The 23,096-nt window shown below is 40.2% G+C and overlaps 2 protein-coding genes across 2 annotated transcripts; one reads left to right on the top strand and one right to left on the bottom strand.

The window, feature by feature from the left end:
* Window positions 22-18,623, top strand: LOC109850612 (protein LUTEIN DEFICIENT 5, chloroplastic). The gene is given in 16 exon segments (XM_020420664.1): window positions 22-564; window positions 853-1,037; window positions 1,040-1,062; window positions 1,168-1,239; window positions 1,322-1,432; window positions 1,510-1,701; window positions 1,794-1,955; window positions 16,463-16,558; window positions 16,645-16,746; window positions 16,939-16,971; window positions 17,090-17,170; window positions 17,289-17,371; window positions 17,494-17,625; window positions 17,762-17,822; window positions 18,083-18,148; window positions 18,228-18,623. Coding segments are annotated over 16 exon segments (1,974 nt in total). The 5' UTR covers window positions 22-187; the 3' UTR covers window positions 18,426-18,623.
* On the bottom strand, window positions 18,958-20,401 carry LOC109850629. The gene is made up of 5 exons (XM_020420682.1): window positions 20,080-20,401; window positions 19,638-19,823; window positions 19,452-19,521; window positions 19,265-19,336; window positions 18,958-19,177 (listed from the first exon to the last, which is right to left on the bottom strand). Exons 1-5 carry the CDS (start codon window positions 20,356-20,358, stop codon window positions 19,122-19,124), a joined length of 663 nt encoding a protein of 220 aa, XP_020276271.1. The 5' UTR covers window positions 20,359-20,401; the 3' UTR covers window positions 18,958-19,121.

The following is a 23,096-nucleotide window of genomic DNA, read 5'->3' as shown; positions in this document are numbered from 1 at the left end:
TGAATGTGGGCGTTTCCGATGTTGGGTGAAATTAAATTCCCCATCTAACATCTTTGCCCATATACAAACGGTCGCTGTACTCACACGAAATAGATGCTCGTTGGTAAGAATTAAGAAACCATCGAAAACAGTAATCACAGGGCGGGTTCAATAGCTGGGTAGTGACGTGTCAGGAAATGAGCGGTGGATGCTACGGGTCCTGGGGCCCACGAGTCAGTTGAAAACTGCCCTCTGTTTTCCCCCGCATCATCTTCGTGCTTTGCCCTCCTCTCGTCCTTGGGGAGCTGGAATGGCGTCTGCTCAGCTGCTTCAGTTCTCTCGTCTCCCGCCTCAATTCCCAAGAACCACCTCACAATCCCCCACTTATTACCGTCCATGCCACTCGGCCGCCGGAACAAACCCTCGCCGTTCAATCAGATGCTGGTCTTCCTCCAGCGGCCGGTCGCCCGAACCCGAGAGCGGGGACTCTGCGGTCAAGGACGTCGAACGGCTGCTCGAGGAGAAGCGCCGTGCTGAGCTGGCAGCCCGCATCGCCTCCGGCGAGTTCACCGTCGGCCAGTCTGGGTGAGCCACCTGTCTTCATCTACGCTCTTTAACGTGAGTGGAAAATTACCGATCAATTTTGGATTTTTGGCCCTTTCTTTTCCCCTTCCTCCTCCCTTGCAGGTTGGTCCCCACGATTCTGTCGGGGCTGGGTCCCGCTGGGAAATTCTTGGCGGCCTCCGGCGAGTTCACCGTCGGCCAGTCTGGGTGAGCCACCTGTCTTCATCTACGCTCTTTAACGTGAGTGGAAAATTACCGATCAATTTTGGATTTTTGGCCCTTTCTTTTCCCCTTCCTCCTCCCTTGCAGGTTGGTCCCCACGATTCTGTCGGGGCTGGGTCCCGCTGGGAAATTCTTGGCGGAGTTCGTGGAGAGATTAGGGGGAGGCGGGGGCCGCGAGGGTGACCGGCCGGAGATTCCTCAGGCGAGGGGATCTATTGCTGCTGTTGGAGGACAGGCCTTCTTCATACCCCTCTATGAACTCTTCCTCACCTATGTCGCCTCAATTTCGGACCCAAGGTGATCACCCCAGCTACTGCAGCTGTAAATTTTTTTTTCCCTCGGATTTTTCTATCGTGCTTGGTCGAAGTGTTGGTAATCTCTTGATTTTGTGATTGTTGACAGTCGTTTTTGATCGTTTCGGACCCGGACATAGCTAGGCGTATACTAAGGGACAATTCCAAGGCTTATTCCAAGGTATTTCTATTGTTTTCCTTGGACTTACTTTAACTCTCCGCAATTTGGTTGATGAGTTAGCGGGGTTTGCTTGGATGAACAGGGGATTCTAGCTGAAATTTTGGAGTTTGTAATGGGTACGGGGTTGATTCCGGCCGATGGGGAGATTTGGCGTGTTAGGAGACGAGCAATTGTCCCTGCATTGCACCAAAAGGTACTAGAAAATTTTCCTTTTCTTTAGCTGTATTTTCTAATTTGGGTTTTATTGTTTTAACTGTTTATTGTCGCTAGTATGTGGCTGCCATGATCAGCCTATTTGGAGAAGCTTCAAATAGACTGTGTGATAAATTGGATGCTGCGGCGTCGGACGGAGAGGACGTAGAAATGGAGTCCCTCTTCTCTCGGTTGACGTTGGATATCATTGGCAAGGCAGTTTTTAATTATGAGTTTGATTCGTTATCAGTTGATAATGGAATAGTTGAGGTATTTGCTTGTTTGCGTAGCTACTTCCGATCTTCGTGGCGCACAAATTTTCTATGTACTTCACATTGTCTGCTAATGTTTTTAATGTTCAGGCTGTTTATACTGTTTTGAGAGAAGCAGAGATGAGAAGCACTTCTCCGATACCTACTTGGGAAATTCCAATATGGAAAGATATCTCCCCTCGGCAGAAAAAGGCTAATGAAGCTCTTAAATTGATTAATACTACTCTGGATGAACTGATCGCAATTTGTAAGGTAACATAGTAGCTGTATGTGCATTTGCATGTGTAGAGGATAGACAAGTTAGAGCAATGCTTGGTTTCGAAATGTTAAGAAGCTCACTTATGCATTAAAAACCTTTTGTCTGACTCATTGATAATCAGGGAACGTACTCTCTTTCTTCCAAATGTTAAGAAAGCTCACTTGTGCATTAAAATAACTTTTGTCTGACTCATTGATAATCAGGGAACGTACACTCTTTACCTGACATAGTAACTTTGGGAGACTATCAGTGGCAAAGGCACTGGGGCCAGGGGTGGCCATGCCCCCCTCCCCTCGGCTTTTTTGCAAAATGACCCACTATATATATGAGGTTTGCTTGCAAAACAAAGTTTTACTCTCTTTACTTTTAAACCGACATAACTCTATATGTTCTAATACATTACTTACCTTTAAACCCAAAGTGAAATACAATGGTGTATACACATTATAAGGTGTGTAGCAAAATTATTTAAGAAAAAGGTGTATAACAACTGTTGGCAATAAAAATTACCTTAATTCCTAACAAAGAAGCTCAAAACTGATAAAAACGCTAATATCTCTCAAACCCATGTTCTGAAGTCCGCCTGCAAGATTGGACTTTGCTTGAACATTGAAGTTCGCCTGCAATGCTAAGTTCGTCTGACAACTTAGCTCACCTGAACTGATTGAAGCTCGCCTGACAGCTTCGCCTACGAGGTTCGTCTTGCAGCGAGGTTCAACATCAAAAGACGAGGTTCACCACGCAGCGAAGCTCGACATCAAAAGACGAGGTTCGCGCGTCGCGAAGCTCGACATCAAAGTTCATCACTGTGGACAAAGCTACTCTAGAAGATGAAGCTCGTCATTGAAGACAAGGCTCGAAGCTCATCATTGGAAATAAGGTTCGAAGTTCATCATTAGAAACGAGGTTTGAAACTCATCATTGGAAACGAGGTTCGAAACTCGTCATTTGATACGAGGTTCGGAACTCATCACCAGACGTAAAGCTCATTAGTGAAGATGAGGCTCGTCAAAAGGAAATTCACAAGACTTGCTATGTAGTTAAACTCAGCTATCGAAGACGAAGTTCGTTAGTGAATACGAAGCTCGTCAGATGGCGTCAGTGAAGACAGAGTTCGCTATACTGCAAAGTTGACCTTAGAAAACGAACCTCGTTGCATGTTGAGGCTCGTTCAATCAGATGAACTTTGCCATGTAGCGAGGCTCGTTGTCCGCGGGAGATCCAACTGTAACGGCTCCGAAAACCCAGTCAACCATGTAGGCTAAATCTAAGGAGTCAGTTACGTCACAACTCCACGATTTTAGCGCATCAGTTACGTCACAATTCCACAATTTTAGCGCATTAATTACTCACTAAATGCCTATAAATAGCTATGAGTAGCTATAAAAGGAGGGGGACAGACGAGAAGCACGAGGGGCAGAGCTTTGACATTCAAGATTGAGATCTGAACCTCGATTCTAACAATCTAAGCCATCAATAAAGTCTGATTCTCTTCTCGAGTTGAAGCAATCTTGATCTGATCGTCAACGGAAAGCAAGCTCGACTTAAGTATCGAGTGAGACATCCTTTCGCCACCAAGAACCTATTTTTAAACAAAAGAGAAGTCAAATTAATATTTTCTTCCTCTATAATCGAGAGAGTGAGTGGTTGTAAGGGATTCATACTAAGTGATTGAACCCATTCTTAAAACAAGAAATCAATCAACTTTAATTTTTCGACCCTACAGAAGATGGTGATCATAGTGAGAGAACCCGTTCTTTCCGATGAACTGGTGGTGGTGCAATCAGATCAGATAGCGGTGGGAACCGAGATCGAAATTCTCGTCATCGAGTTCGACCAATCCAAGTATGAGGAGTTCCTCTCCTTAGAAACTTAGAGTCCTACGAAGGCACGTAAGTGTCGTAGAGTCTCTTATGAGACTTCAGCCCACGTGGCTTCTGATAGTTCAACCCGAGTCAGTCTCGAGGAGAAACCTTTGCCTCTGAATAACGAGGCTTTGAAAACTAGCCATCAGGCGAAGAGGTGAGTTGTCAAGCAACCTCGCAAAACTTTGGTTGCTTCTACGGAACAACCTAGCCAGAAATTGGCTGTTGTAGAACCTGTTGCTAATTCGCTCTCAAAACGAGCAAGACAGCATCGACGTCAGAACCAGGCTCGCCGCAAGGCTCAAGCCTTGGTCTCGTTGGACGGTTTTCACTATCAGCTACGAGACAACATGTCTAAGGTCCACAAGCTTACTAAGGGTCAATTAGCTGAGGAACGTCAAAATGACGAATTTCACCCTTGTACAAAATTAGGTTCGAATGACGAGCTTCAATACGAGGTTCGTCCAACTCAATGAGTTTGCTCTGTTGGGAAAGATTGCCAAATCTAGGCTCGTCAGGAGGACAAACCTCGCTCGAATGACGAACCCCGTCTTCAACATGAGGTTCGTTTGAAACAACCGTTGTAAGCTCGCACTGCTATTCGAGTTGGTCATATTCAGTCCTGTCGAAATAACAAGCCTCACCAGCGTATTTAGATGCGTTTGACTGACGAACCTCGTCTTCAACACGAGGCTCATTCAAAACAACCAGTGCAAATTTGCCTTACTACTCAGAATAGCAAGACTCAGGCTCGACAAAGACGAAGTGACGAACCTCATCGAAAAGACGAATCTCGTCTTCAACCTCAGACTAGCATTGTTACAGAGAAATATTCAAGGGCCCAAGACGAGGTTTGACTCAGACGACAAATCCGTCATTGGAACCAAGTTCGTCCGATTGACGAACCTCGCATGAAATACGAGATTCGTTCCCCGAACCAGGTTCGTCCGAATATCAAAGCTCGCATGAATGACGAGGCTTGCCCAACCGACGAACCTTGTATCACACATAAGCCTCGCCCAATCGTTCGAGTGCACCCAGACGACAAACCCCGTCTTCAGCATGAGGTTCGTCCATGATACGAGTCGCCGTGCGAGCACCCTTTGGTCGCGGAATTACCAAAAGGTGGGTTGAGAAGAAGACAACTAAAACACAAGATAATTCAGTATGACGAAGAAAAATACATTCTTCTAGATTATGAAGAACAAAAGATCACAATCTCTCCCTCACAATCTCACTAGAATCGAGAACAACCTCTCAATCCTCTCTAAACCCAATGTTACATTAAACGCTGGGCGCTTCTAGGCGTCGGACTTGGCGCCCAGCGCTTAGTCGCCTAGGCGGACGCCTAAGCGGTTTCTGAGCGTTTTTTTTCTTTCTTCATTTAAGTGGTGGTCGATGAGGTTTTGCTGAAGGTCGGAGGAGGTAGTGGAGATATTCATATTTGAAGGTTAATGGAATTTGGAGGACGTGTAGGCTACGACACATAAAATCACAATCAAGGTCTACATGGTGCAATCTACGTAAGCAGACAATGCTCCCCTAAACGTTCGTAAAATCTAGGTGGGCAGCCTAAATACCGCCTAGGCGCTAGGCGCTAGTTAGGCGGCCTAGGTACCGTTTAGGTCTAGGTGTACGCCTAAGCGGACTAGGCGGAGGTTTTTTAAAACAGTGTCTAAACCCTAATACAAAGATTAGAATCTCTGTCTGATCTAAGATCCTTAAGATCCTTACAATCTAAACCCTAATCCTTTTGATTAGGATCTCACTTAGACTTAAAACCCTTTAGATCTACATCTTGGCCTCCCCTTTCCTTTCTCTCTGATTTAAGAAGATTAAACTGATGTTTAGAAACCCTAAACAACCCTTTATATAGGTGTACAAACGTGGATGGCAATCTGGTAAATAACCAAGCCTAAAACCAACAGGAATTCGTGTGAACAGAAACCCAAACGAACCAGGAAACCTTCGATGAGTCGACTCATGACTGAGATGAGTCGACTCATGACCTCATATGAGTCAACTCATAACTGATGAGTCGACTGGTCAGAACCGAATTACTAACAGGGCTTGAGTTCTTGAGTCGACTCATGACAAGCATGAGTCGACTCAATCTGATGAGTCGACTCATGTACATGTATGAGTCGACTCACGAGCTGAAAACTGAATTCTTCGAATCTGCTGCTCGTCGTCTCGTTCCACGCTTTCCCTGCGTTCCACTGTACTGATTGACACCTCTATTCTCATGCTATCATGAGAATCACCTATCCTCAAGCTCCCATAAGGATCGCTAAGTTCCGAAGAGAAGATACACCTGTATCATGCTTTGATTCTTCGTTCTTCCGACTCGCTTCACGCTTCATCCTGTGCTCCGCCGTATCGCTTCACACCACTATTCTCAAGATATCATGAGAATCACCTATCATCAAGCTCCCATGAGGATCACTAAGCTCCCGAAACAGAGAAGAAGATACACGCGTATCAGTCCAGCCCACCAGGCTCGTTAATCTCTAACACTTAGAGATTCTTGCGCATGCATAAGCAAACTACCTGGGTTAACAGGGGGTGGTCCCGTTACTGATCTCCGTGATTACCTGGTTCGTAAGCGCAGTATGAGCCAAATAAAATCCAATTGTAGTTGTGAGAAACTTATCTCCGCAGTACTCTCTTAATGCCCATGTGGGGGTATCAGCACACAAGTCTACAATCTTTGAACGACTGTCAGAGCCTTCGATGATTCCTTCATCCAGAAGAAGACGTTTTCGTCCTAAAAAGCAAGCGTCCAAAAATCGTTACGTCGAAGTGACGATCAATATAGTTGGTAAAGACAAGGATAAAACCCAAGTCGATTCTTCTCAGTCCTCCGATCTTGAGTTTTTCCAGGATTACGAGAAACACTCATTGAAAAACAGGGTGTTTCAAACACACCCGTACCCGTACCGGAGCAAGGATCCCGTTGGATTATCAAAAATTAGCGGGTATATCCTATGATGTCGAGGAAGAGCCTGAAAACTCTATCATTGCAACATCCTAATCTTCCAACACCGATCAAAGTGAGCAAATGAGCGCTCACATGATCGGGAATGAAGAAGAAATGGCAAGAAGGCTGGAAGAATAACAAGCTGTTCTCCTCCAACAATAAGAAACCATCAGACGCTTGGGAGGATATGGTGGACAAACTCCTCAAGGAGAAGAAGAAGAAGAAAGCTATCGCCGAATCCTTATGATCAAGGCACCGGTGACCTTCACCCAGTGCTCGGAAATCTAGCCGTCGAAATCAAGATGACGATAATGAAGAAGATGAGAAAAATATTTTTGATATTTACTCTGAATCGTCCGAAGCTGAGTCCAACCCTCGCAAGAAAGAGCGAGACCAGAAGCTAGACGACTTTCAGGAGCAGCTTGATGTTTTGAAGCTTTATAGAAACTTCAGAGAACTGGGGGCGGTTAGACCGCTGAATGGGATGTTGTCCCCTATGCTCCGAAGTTTAAGCCACTCAACCTCCTATAGTTTGGTGGCGAGAGGTCTCCTACCCAGCACATATACTACTTCCAGGCATAACTGGACACATAGTGAAGAATGGTCCCATTATGACTCGACTGTTCATAAGCACCCTCAAAGGGGTCGTTTTTGAATGGTTTCGCAAGCTGGAATCAGGCTCCATCAAATCTTAGGCTGACATGGAAAGACTCTTTATGACCAGATTCTTCGACGATAACATAGAAGTATCTATGGTCACCCTGCTAACTGAAAAGCAAAAGAAGACAGAGTCTGTCAGTAATTTTGTCAAGAGATTTAGAAATCGATCGTTGCATTGCCGTGATCAAGTCTCTGAAAATACGTTGATCGAGATGTGTCGCAATAATCTCTCGATCCATATTTTAATCAAGATTGGCGCGGTGAAGACCCGAACTTGGAAAGAGCTTGTTCGCCAAGGAGAACAGGTTGCAAGCATGCTCAAAAGATTAGATGCTGAAGAGCGATATGATTTTCAAGGAGGTGATGACCAAGACAACATCACCCCTCTGGCTCATGTAAAAGGAAAAGATGCTTTGATGGTGAAAACCACTTCTTCTCCTAAATCTTCGTCAAAGCAAAATGGCAAATCTTCGGATAGCCGTTTTCAGCAGAAGTATGACTTCCAAGATGAGCAAGTCATCCCGATACTCAAATCCTTGATCAAGGCGAAAAAGATCAAACTTCCTGAATTGATGCGACTTGAGGAGATATCAAGAACGGATGATCCCAGCAATTATGCGTACCACAGGATGGTTCATCATCCCACCTCTAAATGCTACAGCCTGAAGGATAAAATCCAAGTCTTATTAGATGCAAGAGCATTTACCCTTTAATCCTGATTTACAGCTATCGCTGGAGTGGTGGCAGTCATGGTTTCTCTGCAAAACTATGTACTACCTCAAGCTTTCTCTGATGAAACCATGACGATCCAAAACTCGTCATAAATCAACTCTAATGTGATTCCGAAGTCAGACGTGAGCATCTGACCCCTTACCAAAATACTATCATGTTAATGACTACCTTGATAGTCACTTCCTCCAAATTCCCTCGCTAATCCTCTTTAATAGGATGGCGGGATCATAAAATTTTTATGTTAATGATTACCTCTGATAGTCACTTCCTCCAAATTTACTCGATAATCCTCTTCAATAGGATGGCGGGACCACAAAACTATCATGTTAATGATTATCTTTGATAGTCACTTTCTCCAAAATTTTCCACCAATCCTCTCCTATAGGATGACGGGTCTACAGAACTATCACGTTAATAATTAACTTTGATAGTCAATTCTTAACCCCCGTTGAAAATACTTCATCAAGTAGTGTTCTATCATGCGATGAGCACCTACTTATCACTCGATCAAGATAGTGATCTACCATGCGATGATTCACTATCTGACATGGTTTTAAATATCGGCCGGTAATCCGATATTATCACTGAGTTATCGTATTTGGGAGCTTTCCGTTAGGATAAATAGGATTTTTAATCGGTTATCGTTTTTTAGGGTTTATCGGCGAGTTATCGGCGATAAAGGTACTTATCGGCCAATAATGGAGGCTCTAAATATCGGCGTTATCTGGCTAAATTTTGAGTTGAATTTTTGGGTAATGGACAGTTATTTAGTGAGTTACTAGTATAGTGCACGTGCGTTGCACGTAGACATACTTAGTTACTGCTGGATAGAAAAATTAAAGAATGTAATATGTTTGTTATAGCTCGCATCTTCTTGTCACCGTGTGATTAATTGCAACAATATGGCCAACACGTATGCCATTGTAAGACCACCTTTGTTGAACTTACCTATGCACCAATCTAATGAAGAATAGATAGCTATTTTAGAACTGTAGTTGGAGAGTTATGGTGATGAACATGATTTCATTTAAAAGAACTACATGGAGAACAAGAAGAGAGGAAATGAAAGGTTAATCAAATTAAAGTGATTAAGTGAGTGAAACAATATGGTACATAAATGCATTTAAAAAAAGGGTATATAAGTGCAAAGGTATGGAAACATTAGGGTATTTAATTAAACTATATTTTATTGTAGGAGAACTCTAATTACATTTTTTGAGAAAGAAATCTTTGCCAAAAAAATACTTATTTCTGCTAAAATCTGGCACACAAAGGAGGAAAGCAACAGTTCAAATGCCTGATAATATGAACTTTGACTGATGTTTATGAAAGCTTTAAGCCAAGTCTCATGTTTATCAATTTCTCAAATCTGGTTGTTGTAACTTTCATCAATACTAATCACAACAAAGTGAATTACAAAGGGAGGGGAACTTTTTCCCTTTAAACTATGATACAAAGTATAATATCATAGACATCCTGAAAGCATATATAATTGTGTACAGAAACTTAAAATGAAAATGAGATGAAGCTAGCTTATCATCTGCAATCAATACCATGTGTTATTCATCATTGACGGAGAATAATATGATCTTATTAGAGCACCGATATTGGAGCTACATCATCTCGCTTCATGATAGTCCACAAGGTCGTTGTCATCAAGGTTGGTCAATACGCAAAATTGGAAAATGGTTGGGTTTGTCAGAGCGAAAATGATAGATTGTTTCGGCAAGCTATGTTTTACAAGAGAGATATCAGTACTCTTTGTTATGGTGAATGGATTGTTGAGAAGGAGGCAGGGATGGGGGAGTTATATATTATTGAATGTAGAGGTTATGATACTGAGGAGATGAAGAGGGTTTTGATTTGAATCAGTTAAAGAATCTTACGAAAATTACATATTGCACTGATATATTGAAAAACTTATTATAAAACTTTGAAATAAAAGAGCTAAAACTTGCACACAAGTCTATCATTTCTCTACATTGTGGAATTTCAGGATTCACGAGCAACAGAGTTGATCTTATAGATAATTGAAACTCACCTAAAAATAAAACAAACGTAAAATTAAAAGATTTTCATATCATTTTAAAACCATGCTTGTCGTTATTTTTTTACCTAAATAACGTCTACCAATTACGCATAGCAATGCAACAACGGGTTTCATATCTTTCAAATTCTCCAAAGACGATCCTTCAATCTCCGCTAAATCGCCCCATAGTGTCATCGAAATTTGATCAAACCTAAATTTTTAAAAAAATATTAGTTTTCTTACCAATAATTAGTACATAATAATAAACAATAATATTAAATTCTTACTCTTTATTCATAATTATGACCTCCCTTCTTTTGGAATTGGGATTGCTAAAAATTGGCTTCACAATTGTTACGAATCCAACAACATCTGCAATGGAGAAATTTTAGTGATTATTAATATGTAGAAATATTCGCATAATATTTTTTTTAACTTACCAAAAAGACATTATTCCATCATCAAAAGCAGAAGCATCTTTAAATGAAAGGAATGTTCGTTTCAACTTTTCCAATAGACATTATTCCATCATCAAAAGCAGAAGCATCTTTAAATGAAAGGAATGTTCGTTTCAACTTTTCCAATGATACAAATTTTTTTGTTTCTCGAATGATTGTTCGTTTCAACTTTTCCAATGATACAAATTTTTTTGTTTCTCGAATGATTGTCTTTGTTGTTAGTGCTAACTCCTTTTCTCAAATTATTTGGAAGCTTTACTTCTCCATTGGTTATAGTATACGTCTCTCCCTTTATCAATAAACGGCTAAACTTTTCTATCAGCTTATTAAATAAAATTGCTTGAATAAGTGTTCCCTGCAAAAGTCACAATGTAGAATAAATCACATAATCACGGTAATATGAAAATTACATGGAATAATAACAATGTGAAATTCGTATCACCTCTTCATCAATTAGAATCAACTTTTGCTTATTCCCTTCTCCATTCTTAAAGGAGGATAGTATTACGTAAGACACGAACATTTATACTCCATTGTTTTTGATAAATTTTTATCTCTCGGATCGGGATGTTGGCTTGATCATTAGTTCCATCTTGATCAGATGACACGCTTCACGAAAAAATATATAATTTATAGAGATAATTCGGAGTTTATACCTTACAAAAAAACATGTTTTTACTAACCTTTTTGAATCACATAGTGTTGCTTCCATCTCTACCTTTTTTATTTTTTATTTGTTAGAATTTGATAAGATTTTGTAATGGAAGTTGAGTATGGATTATATTTATATGAGATAGAAGAAACAAAAGTGTAAACAACATTTATTAAATATTATTTGTAACTGATGTCTCTTCTAAACGCACAAATAATATTTAATAAAGGAGTGACGATCAATTATGCGTGAAATTAATATTTATAAACACACAAATAATATTTGATAAAACAATTCTATCTTATCTACAATGGTTATAGATTAATATTTATAAACGCACAAATAATATTAATTATAATGTTATTAATTATAAAGGAGTGACGATCAGTTAATTAATAATAAAGGATATAAAGGAATATTGAGTGACGATCAGTTAATAAAGGATATAAAGGAGTATTTATAAATATTAATTTCACACATAACTGATCGTCACTCCTTGATAATGTTATTAATTTACAACGGATATAAAGGAGTGAAGATTAGTTATGCGTGAAATATTTGTGAATTTTTAAAATATAAACGCACATCAGTCACAAATAATTAGAGGAGTATTTATTTGATAACATTTAGTACATAGTTATGAAGGGAAGAAATAAGTTGTAACTGATGTCTTAACAATTGTTAAGGTTATGGTTTATGCATGTATCTATATGTTTTATTATATGTATGTGTTATGTTTGTATGTATGCATTTAGTGAGTTATTAAACCCGACTCGCCTTCTACAATTGGTTAGTGATTCTAAAAATGATTATTTATATTTTAGTATGTTTATATTTCATTAAATATGGTTAGATTATATTTTTTGTTATTATATTATATATATACACCATCTAGTATATCACTCCGATAAATACTACTTATCCCCGATATATTCCTGATTTTCGCTATCCGATAAGGATTTTGACTGTCCGATAAATCCTCGATAACCGATATTTAAAACGTTACCTTACTATCTGGTCTTTTCCGAACGTTCTATCTCTATAGGATGATCGAAAATAGTGACCTACCACGCAATGTGTCACTATTCCAATCACAGTCGTTATACTCTTATATCACTGAACGATTTGATTTCCCTCGCCAAGTAGTATCCTACCATGCAATGAACACCTACTTGTCACTCGATCAAGATAGTGATTTACCATGTGATGGTTTACTATCTGGTCTTTTCCGAACGTTCTATCTCCTTAGAATGATCGTAAATAGTGGTCTATCATGTGATGTGCCGTTATTTTAATCACAGTCGTTATACGTTCACGTTACTGAACGACTTGATTACCTCCACACCGTGATTCTTACAAATAACGTTGTTAGCGCGGGAAATTACGAGAAATTCGAGAATTAAATTTGTATTATTCTCTCTAACTGACTTAGAAAAAGAATGATTATAATCCTCTCAATATAATTTTTCTCTAACTGACTTAGAAAAAGAAACTATAGTTTTCTTTATCGGTTCCCCGATTTATAAAAAAGGGAAGGATGAAACCCTCCCTTTGTTTAAAACTGGGTTCTTTCTTTGTGACGATGAGAGTTTGAATCTTATATCCTGTTGATAGTGGCCTACCAAGCGATGAACCTCTTATCTACCCCTTATTCCTAAATAGTGACCTACCATGCGATGAGTCACTATTTATCAACGACATCACCACACCCTAGCAGGCCTACCATGCAATGAGTTTCGCTTTCAAAACACCAGACTGAGTTATAACAAACGGCACAACCAAACTCGATTATAACTTAACTGTTGTAATCATGCTCGAACACTTAATCCAACGTCTTGAATGGCTGAGGATAGAGGAGAAATCTTAGCATTAAGCCTAAGAGAAACTTCTCGATAACTTACCATACTAAGGACAAAAGCATGACTAGTCTAACTCAAACGGCAATTGGTAAAGACACGTCAAGTCCGTTGATAGCTGAAGGTTTGCTAAAAATTCTAGATGGCGATCAATAGCTGCGTCTGAAGAGTTCAACTTTACCAGAATGGACAAGTTCGCTAGAAGGCTTCTCATTTTATATGAATAGTGCTCATTTTGCAGGTCTTAATATTCAAAATATTTCAGACCTCATACAACCTGATTTGGGTCTGAAAATTTTAGAGGGGGTTTTGTAGGCAATAAAAATTATCTTAATTCCTAGCAAAGAAGCTCAAAACTGACAAAAACGCTAATATCTCTCAAATCCATGTTCTGAAGTCCGCCTGTAAGACTGGACTTCGTCTGAACATTGAAGTTCACCTGTAATGCTAAGTTCGCCTGATAACTTAGCTCGCCTGAACTGATTGAAGCTTGAAGAATTGGCAAACAACTGAAGAAAACAACCCAGAAATTCAGCCAAGCAGACTGACGGTCGCCCGCGAGTCAGCGGCGATCGACCGCGAACGTGTACAAGGGTCAGGAAGAGCTGGGAGCTGGAGGCGGTCGACCGTCACGATCGACCGCGTGGACCCTGTAGGATTTTTGGGCTCTGTCGTTTGTTTTAGTCGATCGTCACGGTCTACCGTGAGTTTCCTGTAGTTGATTTCTCTATCGGGAGTGTTCGATCGATCGCCGTGGTCGACCACGATACTTGCGCGGTCGACCGCGATACTTGAGCGGTCGACCGCGATACTTGAGCGGTCGATCGCCGTGGTCAACCACAGGCTATTTGGGCTGGGCTTTGGGTTTTCAACCCGGTTCGTTTTGGAGCTGATATATAACTCTAATCCTGATTAGTTAGGATAAAATAAGGATGATTTTGAGCAGTTTTTTGGAAAGAATTGTTGCATTCAATTGTGAGAGATTTGTGAGAGATCTAGAATTTTGTTTTAGGGTTTGATCGGTGAGATTTGTAACTCTATTTGTATTCTCTTGATTTCTAATAGTAAGAACTCCCCCTCCTGTCCCGTGGACGTAGGCAACTTACCGAACCACGTTAAACTCGTTGTTCTTGTTGTATTTGTGATTTGCTTATTGGTTGTGATTTATCTCGAGTTATTGTTCGTGTCGCTTCGAGAACTTCCGCCGCGCACAACAAAGCTCGCCTGACAGCTTCGCCTACGAGGTTCGCCATGCAGCGAGGCTCAACATCAAAAGACGAGGTTCACCACGTAGCGAAGCTCGACATCAAAAGACGAGGTTTGCTGCGTCGCGAAGCTTGACATCAAAGTTCATCACTGTGGACAAAGCTACTCTAGAAGATGAAGCTCGTCATTGAAGATAAGGTTCAAGCTCATAATTGGAAACGAGGTTCGAAGCTCATTATTGGAAATGAGATTCGAAACTCGTCATTGGATACGAGGTTCGAAACACATCACCAGACGTAAAGCTCATTAGTGAAGATGAGGCTCGTCAAAAGAAAATTCACAAGACTTGCTACGTAGTTGGACTCAGCTATTGAAGACAAAGTTCATTAGTGAATACGAAGCTCGTCAGACGGCGTTAGTGAAGACAGAGTTCGTTATATTGCAAAGTTTGCCTTAGAAAATGAACATTGTTGCATATTGAGGCTCGTTCAATCAGATGAACTTCGCCATGCAGCGAGGCTCGTCGTCCGCGAGAGATCCAGTTGTAACGGCTCCGAAAACCCAGTCAGTCATGTGGGCTAAATCCAAGGAGTCAGTTACGCCACAACTCCACAATTTTAGCGCATCAGTTACGCTACAACTCCACAATTTCAGCGCATCAGTTACGCACTAAAGGCCTATAAATAGCTATGAGTAGCTATAAAAGGAGGGGGCAGACGAAGAGCACGAGGGGCAAAGCTTTGGCATTCAAGATTGAGATCCGAACCTCGGTTCTAACAATCTAAGCTATCAACAAAGTCTGGTTCTCTTCTCGAGTTGAAGCGATCTTGATCTGATCGTCAACGGGAAGCAAGTTCGACTCAAGCATCAAGTGAGATATTCTTTCGCCACCAAGAACCCACTTTTAAACAAAAGAGAAGTCAAATTAATCTTCTCTTCCTCTGTAATTGAGAGAGAGTGATTGTAAGGGATTCGTACTAAGTGATTGAACCCATTCTTAAAACAAGAAATCAATCAACTGTAATTTTTCGACCCTACAACAACATACTATATGATGTCTCATCCCCCTCTTTCACTATGGGATGTCTCACAAAACCTCTCCGATCTTTACACTTTTCTCAAAAACTCCCTTGACATTGTTACTTCAAAATGTGTAATGGCCTTAATATTAAAAAAAAACCATTTCAATTAGAACAAACCCTCAACCAGTAGAGAAAAGACTCTAGCCCTTTTGAAACAAAAGCTTTCTTTCTTTTATATATTGTTTGATTTGAAATAAATTTTAACAGGATAATTTATAGCATATTAATTGTAAAACTTCTATTTCATGTTCTTCTTTCATATATTTAGATATATGAAAATTTATTATGTATTTTTATATTGGAAAGCTTTTCTAATTGATGCATAGTATGATGGTTGCATTTTGCCCCCCGAAGAAAAATTCTTGGCTCCGCCACTGACGACTATAAAATGCCAAGCACAAGTTACGTGTTATGGCATGAGTACTGTTGAGAACATAATTAATTATAGCAAACTATGGCAACTACATCTCCACGAGAAAACAATGTTACATTAGTTTTCACTTTTCTTAAAAGTTTGAGATATTTGATTGTGAACTAACTATGTATATCAAAATTCTTTAATCTTTAGCACTCCTTCTCTCATGGGACTTCTTTTGCAAAATATGGAAATGCTGTTAGCTTTTGAACTTCGTTAGAGGCAGCACACAGGGGTAAAGAACCACTTTAATAATGCATACGAAGCTTCAACTTCCTTCAACAGGCTCATGCTATCAGCAGTTGATAACTTCTTAGGAATGAAATATGATATGTAGGGTTTAGAAAATAACGTTTATATTTTTATGCTTTCATATTGTCCTGCATTCATGAAGTTCTCTGGTGAGTGACTTGTATTCTGGTCTCTGGTCATGAGTGATGTGTATTCTGGTAGTAAGCATCCTTATCGTCAGAATATACATTTTTGGTAGTTGAATGCATTTATATTTTGCAGTATTCTGATGTAATTTCTACAGGCCATAAGTTATTTTTTTTCTCATCATCAGAGAATGGTAGAGCAAGAGGAGTTGCAATTTCACGAAGAGTACATGAACGAGCAAGATCCTAGCATTCTACATTTCTTATTGGCATCGGGAGATGATGTATCACCCATCTATAGCCACTCTTCATTTAACCTGTTTTACAGTTTAGCCATGCTTAGATTTTTTTTTATTTCTTGCTCGAGTAGGTTTCTAGCAAGCAACTCCGTGACGATTTGATGACAATGCTAATAGCTGGCCATGAAACTTCTGCAGCAGTGCTAACATGGACCTTTTATCTTCTTAGTCAGGTAATTTCTAGCCTAGCAATTCCTCATTAAGCTGAAGCTTAGATGCTATTTTGTTCTATTTCACGGAAATGGATGTTAAAAAAGTAACGTTAATACTTCAACATTTTTCCTGTTCTCTCAGCAAGATTATTACATTGCTCTTAGTATTTATTGTATTTAATGGTTTTCTCTTTATATGTATAAATTTTCCAGAACCCAAGGGTTATGGCGAAGCTTCAAGAGGAGGTTTGTACTTAAATAATTTTGTGCTCCAATCATTTCGTATATAACCAGGTGGCCAGCACAATACGATCCTGGCATGCTGATTAAATCTTTTATGGTGCTTATTTCGTTTATTGGTTAGGTTGACACCGTGTTAGGGGATCGTTTTCCTACTATTGAAGACATGAAAAAACTAAAGTACACTACTCGAGTGATTAATGAAGTGAGAATTGTTCCTGGTCCTCATTTTATTTATTTTTAGTAATTGATTATTCAAGCAAAGAACATCACGGTTATAAATGGACCAGCTAGACTAATCCTTTCTGCTACCTTATTTCCAGTCACTGAGACTTTATCCACAACCACCAGTCTTGATTCGTCGTTCTCAAGAGAACGATGTTCTTGGAAAATACCCCATAACAAGGTAATGGGTACTTTACCTTTACATATAATTGTGTCGTATATTACACTGCTTTTTGTCCTTTCATTATTTAGAAGAGAGTTGTTTTTGATTATGGTGATGAAATTGTTAAAATTATACCATAGGGGTGAAGATATTTTCATTTCTGTGTGGAACCTTCATCGTTCTCCTAAGCATTGGGTTGATGCTGAGAAATTCAATCCTGAAAGATGGCCACTTGATGGACCAAATCCAAATGAAACAAATCAAAATTTCAGGTTGAGTTACTGGCTATGAAATTTCACCATCTGTTTCCTTTTCATTCTGTTAACTTAGCCATCATATTTCAACACATTGCGGCGCTCTACATTCACTATAACTTGATATTCTATCATAATCTTGAAATCTCTTCAGCTATTTACCATTTGGTGGTGGGCCACGAAAATGCGTTGGAGACATGTTTGCTACCTTTGAGGTAACATGATACTCTTAAGAGGCAGTTTACACTGGTGATTTTGCACTTGAATTTGATTATTCAATTTGTCGCGTTGCTATTTTGCTAAAAAGTTGGATAATTTAAAGTTCGAGTTATTTTGACCATAATTTTGAAGTATGAATCTCATGGGCAAATTGGTTAACTAGCTTAACCATTGTTCTTAATCCCTCTCCCTCGATCCTTTGCCAAATCAGTCCTAAATGATTTTGTTCTCTCTGGCTTTCCCCACTTTTCTGCAGACTGTAGTAGCAACAGCAATGCTAGTTAGGCGATTCAACTTCCAAATAGCCGTTGGAGCTCCTCCTGTAAGCCTCAAGCATTAATCTAACATTGAAAAGAAACTATCAAGATTCCTGATGATGAAACAAATTGAACTCTTTGTAGGTGGAGATGACAACGGGGGCAACCATTCATACAACCGAGGGCTTGAAGATGACAGTTACTCGAAGAACTAGACCTCCTGTAATTCCTACATTAGAAGCAAAAGAAGTTCTAACAATTGATGGTAGTAATCAGATAAGCAATGGTAGCAGTATTCCTGAAGGGGATCAGCAAGGTGAAGTCTCTACAGCTCGTCTGTGATAGACCGAAATACAAACATCCAGCCTTTTGTTTTGTTTTTTTCCCCCGCTAAAGTATACTCATCACTGCAAATATACAAACAAAGTGTTTCAAAGAGAAATATCGTCTTCTTCTATTCATCAAGAGTTTGTATCAGGACATATTTCAATGTGATTTAGCATTTAGTTACGGATGAAATGCCTATTGCTTTTTTTAGAATTGGCTGAAGTTGAATCGGAAAATAAGAAAGTATTTCTTTCTTGACCGATTTCAAGATCTTAGCTCATAGTTTTACAATCATAACATACATTTTGAATCTTTTTTACTGTGGTCTGCATCAAAGATTATCTGAACAAACTCATCATGTGAATTCAGTTCAGGTGGGTCAAATTCATGTTGATGTTTTTGTGATCATGATATTACTATTTTTTGTTCTTTTAGTACAAATCGGATGAATGTAGAAAAATTATGATTTGCAGTCTTGAGGAATACGAAAGGAATTAAAATATAAGAAGGGGACGAGTTTGCGTTATTTTCAGCTTTCAGTTAGAAGTGGATAAAAGACATGTCGACTGGGTTTCATTGAAGAAAACAACAAAATACACAGCTCATTATACACAACACTCTCTACTATCAACATCTATCACATTCAGCCTTCAATAATTCATTTATTTGTGTACAATACTATCTGTGATTGATCAAGATTTTCTTCAAGCATCATGCTGTCTCCATTGCTTCTAGCGCTTGAGATATCTCATCGCCAGTGACGATGCCTGTAACAAAAAATTACTGACTCTTAGTATGATCATTACATTTTTTTTCCCTGCAAATTTAAGGTGATTGGATATATTCTAACTAACCAATGACTTGGCTTCTCTTGTTAAGGATTGGTATCATGCTGATCTTCATCTTGAGCATCAAAGTCGCAGCATCTGCAACAAGATACACAAACACGAGATCCATCTATCATTTTAAAAAAAAAACACCAAAAAATAATCATGGGTTTATTAATCAATTCCAATTCCAATCCTCAGTTTTATCGATCACCTTTCACCGTTTTGTTGAAAGGCAGTGTGATTGCGGGAGATGTCATGACCTCACCAACCGTTGATTTCAACTGCTCGGCGACAACTTTAAAACAATATTAGTCCGAAAAAAATCTCAAGTATGCGGTGAGTTTTTTTTTTTTATTGCATTCGCTCTCATAAATAGATAAAAAGTAAAAGAACCAACCTCATGCGAGGCTTTGGCTCTATCGCTCTTTGAGATCACGCCTGTGCACCTAAGCTCGCCATCAACCACCGGCATGACTGAGACGAGCTCGAGGTCGTCGCCGACGTCTTCCAAGGTTTGCTCGGCTGTTGCGGTCAGAACCGACGTCGACATCACCTCTCCTAACATCATGGACGATGGTCCATTCTGTCATCGGAGAAACATATCCAAACTATTTTAGGGAGGTTTTGTAAGAAGCTTAGAAGCCCAACACTATTATGTTCTCAAAATTATTGCAATTACTATAGATGAGACTATATATGCAAATTGTAAAAGTTTAGGGGGGAATTGAAATCGGGATTACTCGTACGCATCATGTGCATCAATATTGGTGATGTTTTGTAAAAAAACCCATGAGAAGGTAGTTTTAAATTTACTCATAAAACGACTTAAGAAAGAAGACCTCGGTGCTTTCATCGTCAGTATGGGCTTCAAGATAAGCCCGGAGATCATCAAAGCTCAAGAACGAGAAGTTCTCCTGCCATTCGCCGGAGATTATAGCTTCCGGGTTTTCGTCGATCCCCGGTCGTCGGCTTCCTATCGGCGACGAGAAGGCCCAGACCTCACCCTTCTTCGGCCCAACTTGAAGCCCAGAGCTCAGAGCCCTCGCTTTGCCGAACGTACAGATATTGCTTCGATTGATGCATGAAGAAAATTGAAAAGCCAAGTTAGCACAGGCCATCGTTCTTTCACTAGACGATCGGGTCGTTGTTGAGTAACGGGCTCGGCCTGCATCATCATTATATAATTAAGTCGGAAATTGGAAATTGTGGGCCCTGTCACGTGAGTTGGGGTCCATCTGTCAAATCCTACTTAAAGTGGGACCCCCCACATTCGGATATCTTTTTTGGAGCTTGTATGAGTTGGTCAATGACTCACATAGAACGCGAGAGATGCGTGGCCTTGTTTCGTTGGTCGGGCTGATTTTTATTGTGGGCCAGTGATGCGCGAAAGGAGGATAAGCATTGAAATTTGTAACTCTCAATAATGCTCTTCTTGGCATTTTGTTTTTGGACTAATTACATTCGGTTATCTAAAGTATGATGTAATTACACAATATCTCTAAAGTCTACGTATCTATACGGATGACCTTTGAGATATCTACTTATAATTATACGGGTGACACTGGAGCCAAAATGACAAGCTACTCCTAGGGTTATCTGTAAAAGTGCAACTAGCACTTTTAAGATCAGGTGTATAGATACACATACTCTAAGATAACCCGTATAGTTACATCATATCTCAGAGTACAGAATATATAATTGATCCTTTTTCCACAGTGCATGCATTTGGTGTTTGATTTTTGGTTTCCTCTGTCCACTTGTGGAGCCGGATCCCATTGAATATAGGATGCATGTTTTTGTCGCCAATAGTTTCAAGTTTTCTGCTTTTCCAGGAGTCCGCATCTTCAAAATATGAACATGAATTAGTATCTCATTATTTTTTATTTTTTTTAAACTAATATTTAGATTTCTTGATGTTCAAATGGAATTATATCTTCACTATTTGAGGATTTATACTCAACCTGCTACAAGTCTAGAATACAGTGTTATATCAGGAATTTCTGTAACATATTGACGTGACAATCGCCAGTGGATTGGATACAAGAGAATCTAAGCGTATTAAAAAGTTTAAGAATAATTAGTATATCACACGCGCATTGCACGTGATGCATTTATTGTTAGAATGAGGGCGAAGATCAAACCTCATTTCTGATGAGGAGCGCCGGCGAGGAGCTCCGACGAGATCGATGTCGTCGCGGGCGGAGCTGGAGGCGTAGCCCAGGTGAGATTCGACGGCAGCGCAGGCGAGCTTTTGCTCTGCGTTCGAATCTCCGGATAGCTCTGCGTTCGCCCCCCAGAACTCTGCGTTCGCTCATCTCTGCGTTTGTTCGACCTCTGCGTTCGGCTCGAACTTGGCGTCGAAGCGGATGTTGGCGACAGGCTGTCGCCAGCCCTCCCCCATCGCCTATTTAAACCCCCCCCCCCATCAAGCTAGGGTTTCGGTGCAGAGCCTTCCCCCTTCTCCGTTTGTTCTTCCCTGGCGGCGGCGGAAAACCCCCAAATCGCAGCTGCGATTTTGTGATTAAATCCCAGCATTCAACAGTGCAGGTTGAGGGGATTTAAGAAGAGAGAGAGGGAATTAAAGAGGGGTTTTAATTGTGGGGTTATTTATTCTCAAGTGAGAGAAATTGAAAGGGTTCATACCCTTTGACTATTAACACTGTAGCTACAGTGTTTATTTGAGAAATCTCAGTTTTGAGATCTGCTCCTAAATTGTAATTTCTTGTTTGATTAATAAGAAATTTACAGTGTGGCTCCTGAGGACGTAGGCAGTTGTCGACCCTCGTAAATCTTGGTGTACCTTTTCTATACTACGTTTCTGTTGCATTAGGGGTTTCGGCGTTAAATTCCCAACAACTGGTATCAGAGCGCGAAACGATCTAGAGGAAGTCAGATTCAAGTGGGAGTCATGGCTGCAGATGAAGGAAAAATAAGACTTGAGAAATTTGATGGAACAGATTTTGGATTCTGAAAAATACAGATAGAGGATTATCTGTATCAGAAAAATCTGTATCAACCACTATCGGGGAAGAAGCCAAATTCTATGAAGGAAGAAGAGTGGAACCTTCTAGATAGACAAGCCCTCGGAGTTATCAGATTGATGTTGACTCGTAATGTTGCGTTCAACATAGCGAAGGAGAAGACCACGGCAGGTCTTATGGCAGCACTCTCAAACATGTATGAGAAGCCATCAGCCGCGAACAAAGTTCATTTGATGCGGCGGTTATTCAATCTGAAAATGGCGGAAGGCGCGTCAGTAGCACAACACCTCAATGAACTTAATACGGTTACAACCCAATTGAGTTCAGTTGAGATTGAGTTTGATGAAGAAGTTCGGGCGTTGATACTTTTGTCTTCCCTACCAGAGAGTTGGAACGCTACAGTCACGGTAGTGAGTAGCTCATCGGGAAAGAAAAAGTTGAAGTTCGGCGACGTTCGTGATTTGGTTCTCAGTGAGGAGATCCGACGGCGAGAGACTGGTAAAGCTACAACCTCTTCAGTATTGCATACAGAATCAAGAGGTAGAAATTCAACCAGAGGAAACGGACGAGGAAAATCAAATTTCAGAGGTAGATCAAAGGACAGGAGGTCCAAGTCAAGGAATCCAAGAAACAGCTCGAAGGCTATCGAGTGTTGGAATTGTGGAAAGACCGGGCATTACAAGAATCAGTGCAAGAGTGCACAGAAAGAGAAGGAGGCGAAGGCAGAGATGAATGTCACTTCCACTTCAGGAGGAGACGACGCATTGATATGCTCTTTGGAGAGCAAGGAGGAATCTTGGGTGTTAGATTCAGGAGCGTCGTTCCATGCTACCTCTCAGAAAGAATTCTTCGAGAAGTATACCCCCGGAAAACTT

The sequence above is a fragment of the Asparagus officinalis genome, chromosome 1 (genome assembly GCF_001876935.1).
Source record: "Asparagus officinalis chromosome 1, Aspof.V1, whole genome shotgun sequence".
Taxonomy (NCBI): Eukaryota; Viridiplantae; Streptophyta; class Magnoliopsida; order Asparagales; family Asparagaceae; genus Asparagus; species Asparagus officinalis.
The sequence above is the reverse complement of the archived record's forward strand: the minus strand, read 5'-3'. Positions and strand labels throughout refer to the sequence as shown.

Coding starts and splice junctions, on each gene's coding strand:
- LOC109850629 (XM_020420682.1), bottom strand. CDS start 20,358: ATGGCCTGTGCTAACTTGGCTTTTCAATTTTCTTCATGCATCAATCGA. Junction 19,824..20,079: donor CTGACGATGAAAGCACCGAG/GTCTTCTTTCTT, acceptor CTCCGATGACAG/AATGGACCATCGTCCATGAT. Junction 19,522..19,637: donor GAGCCAAAGCCTCGCATGAG/GTTGGTTCTTTT, acceptor GTCGCCGAGCAG/TTGAAATCAACGGTTGGTGA.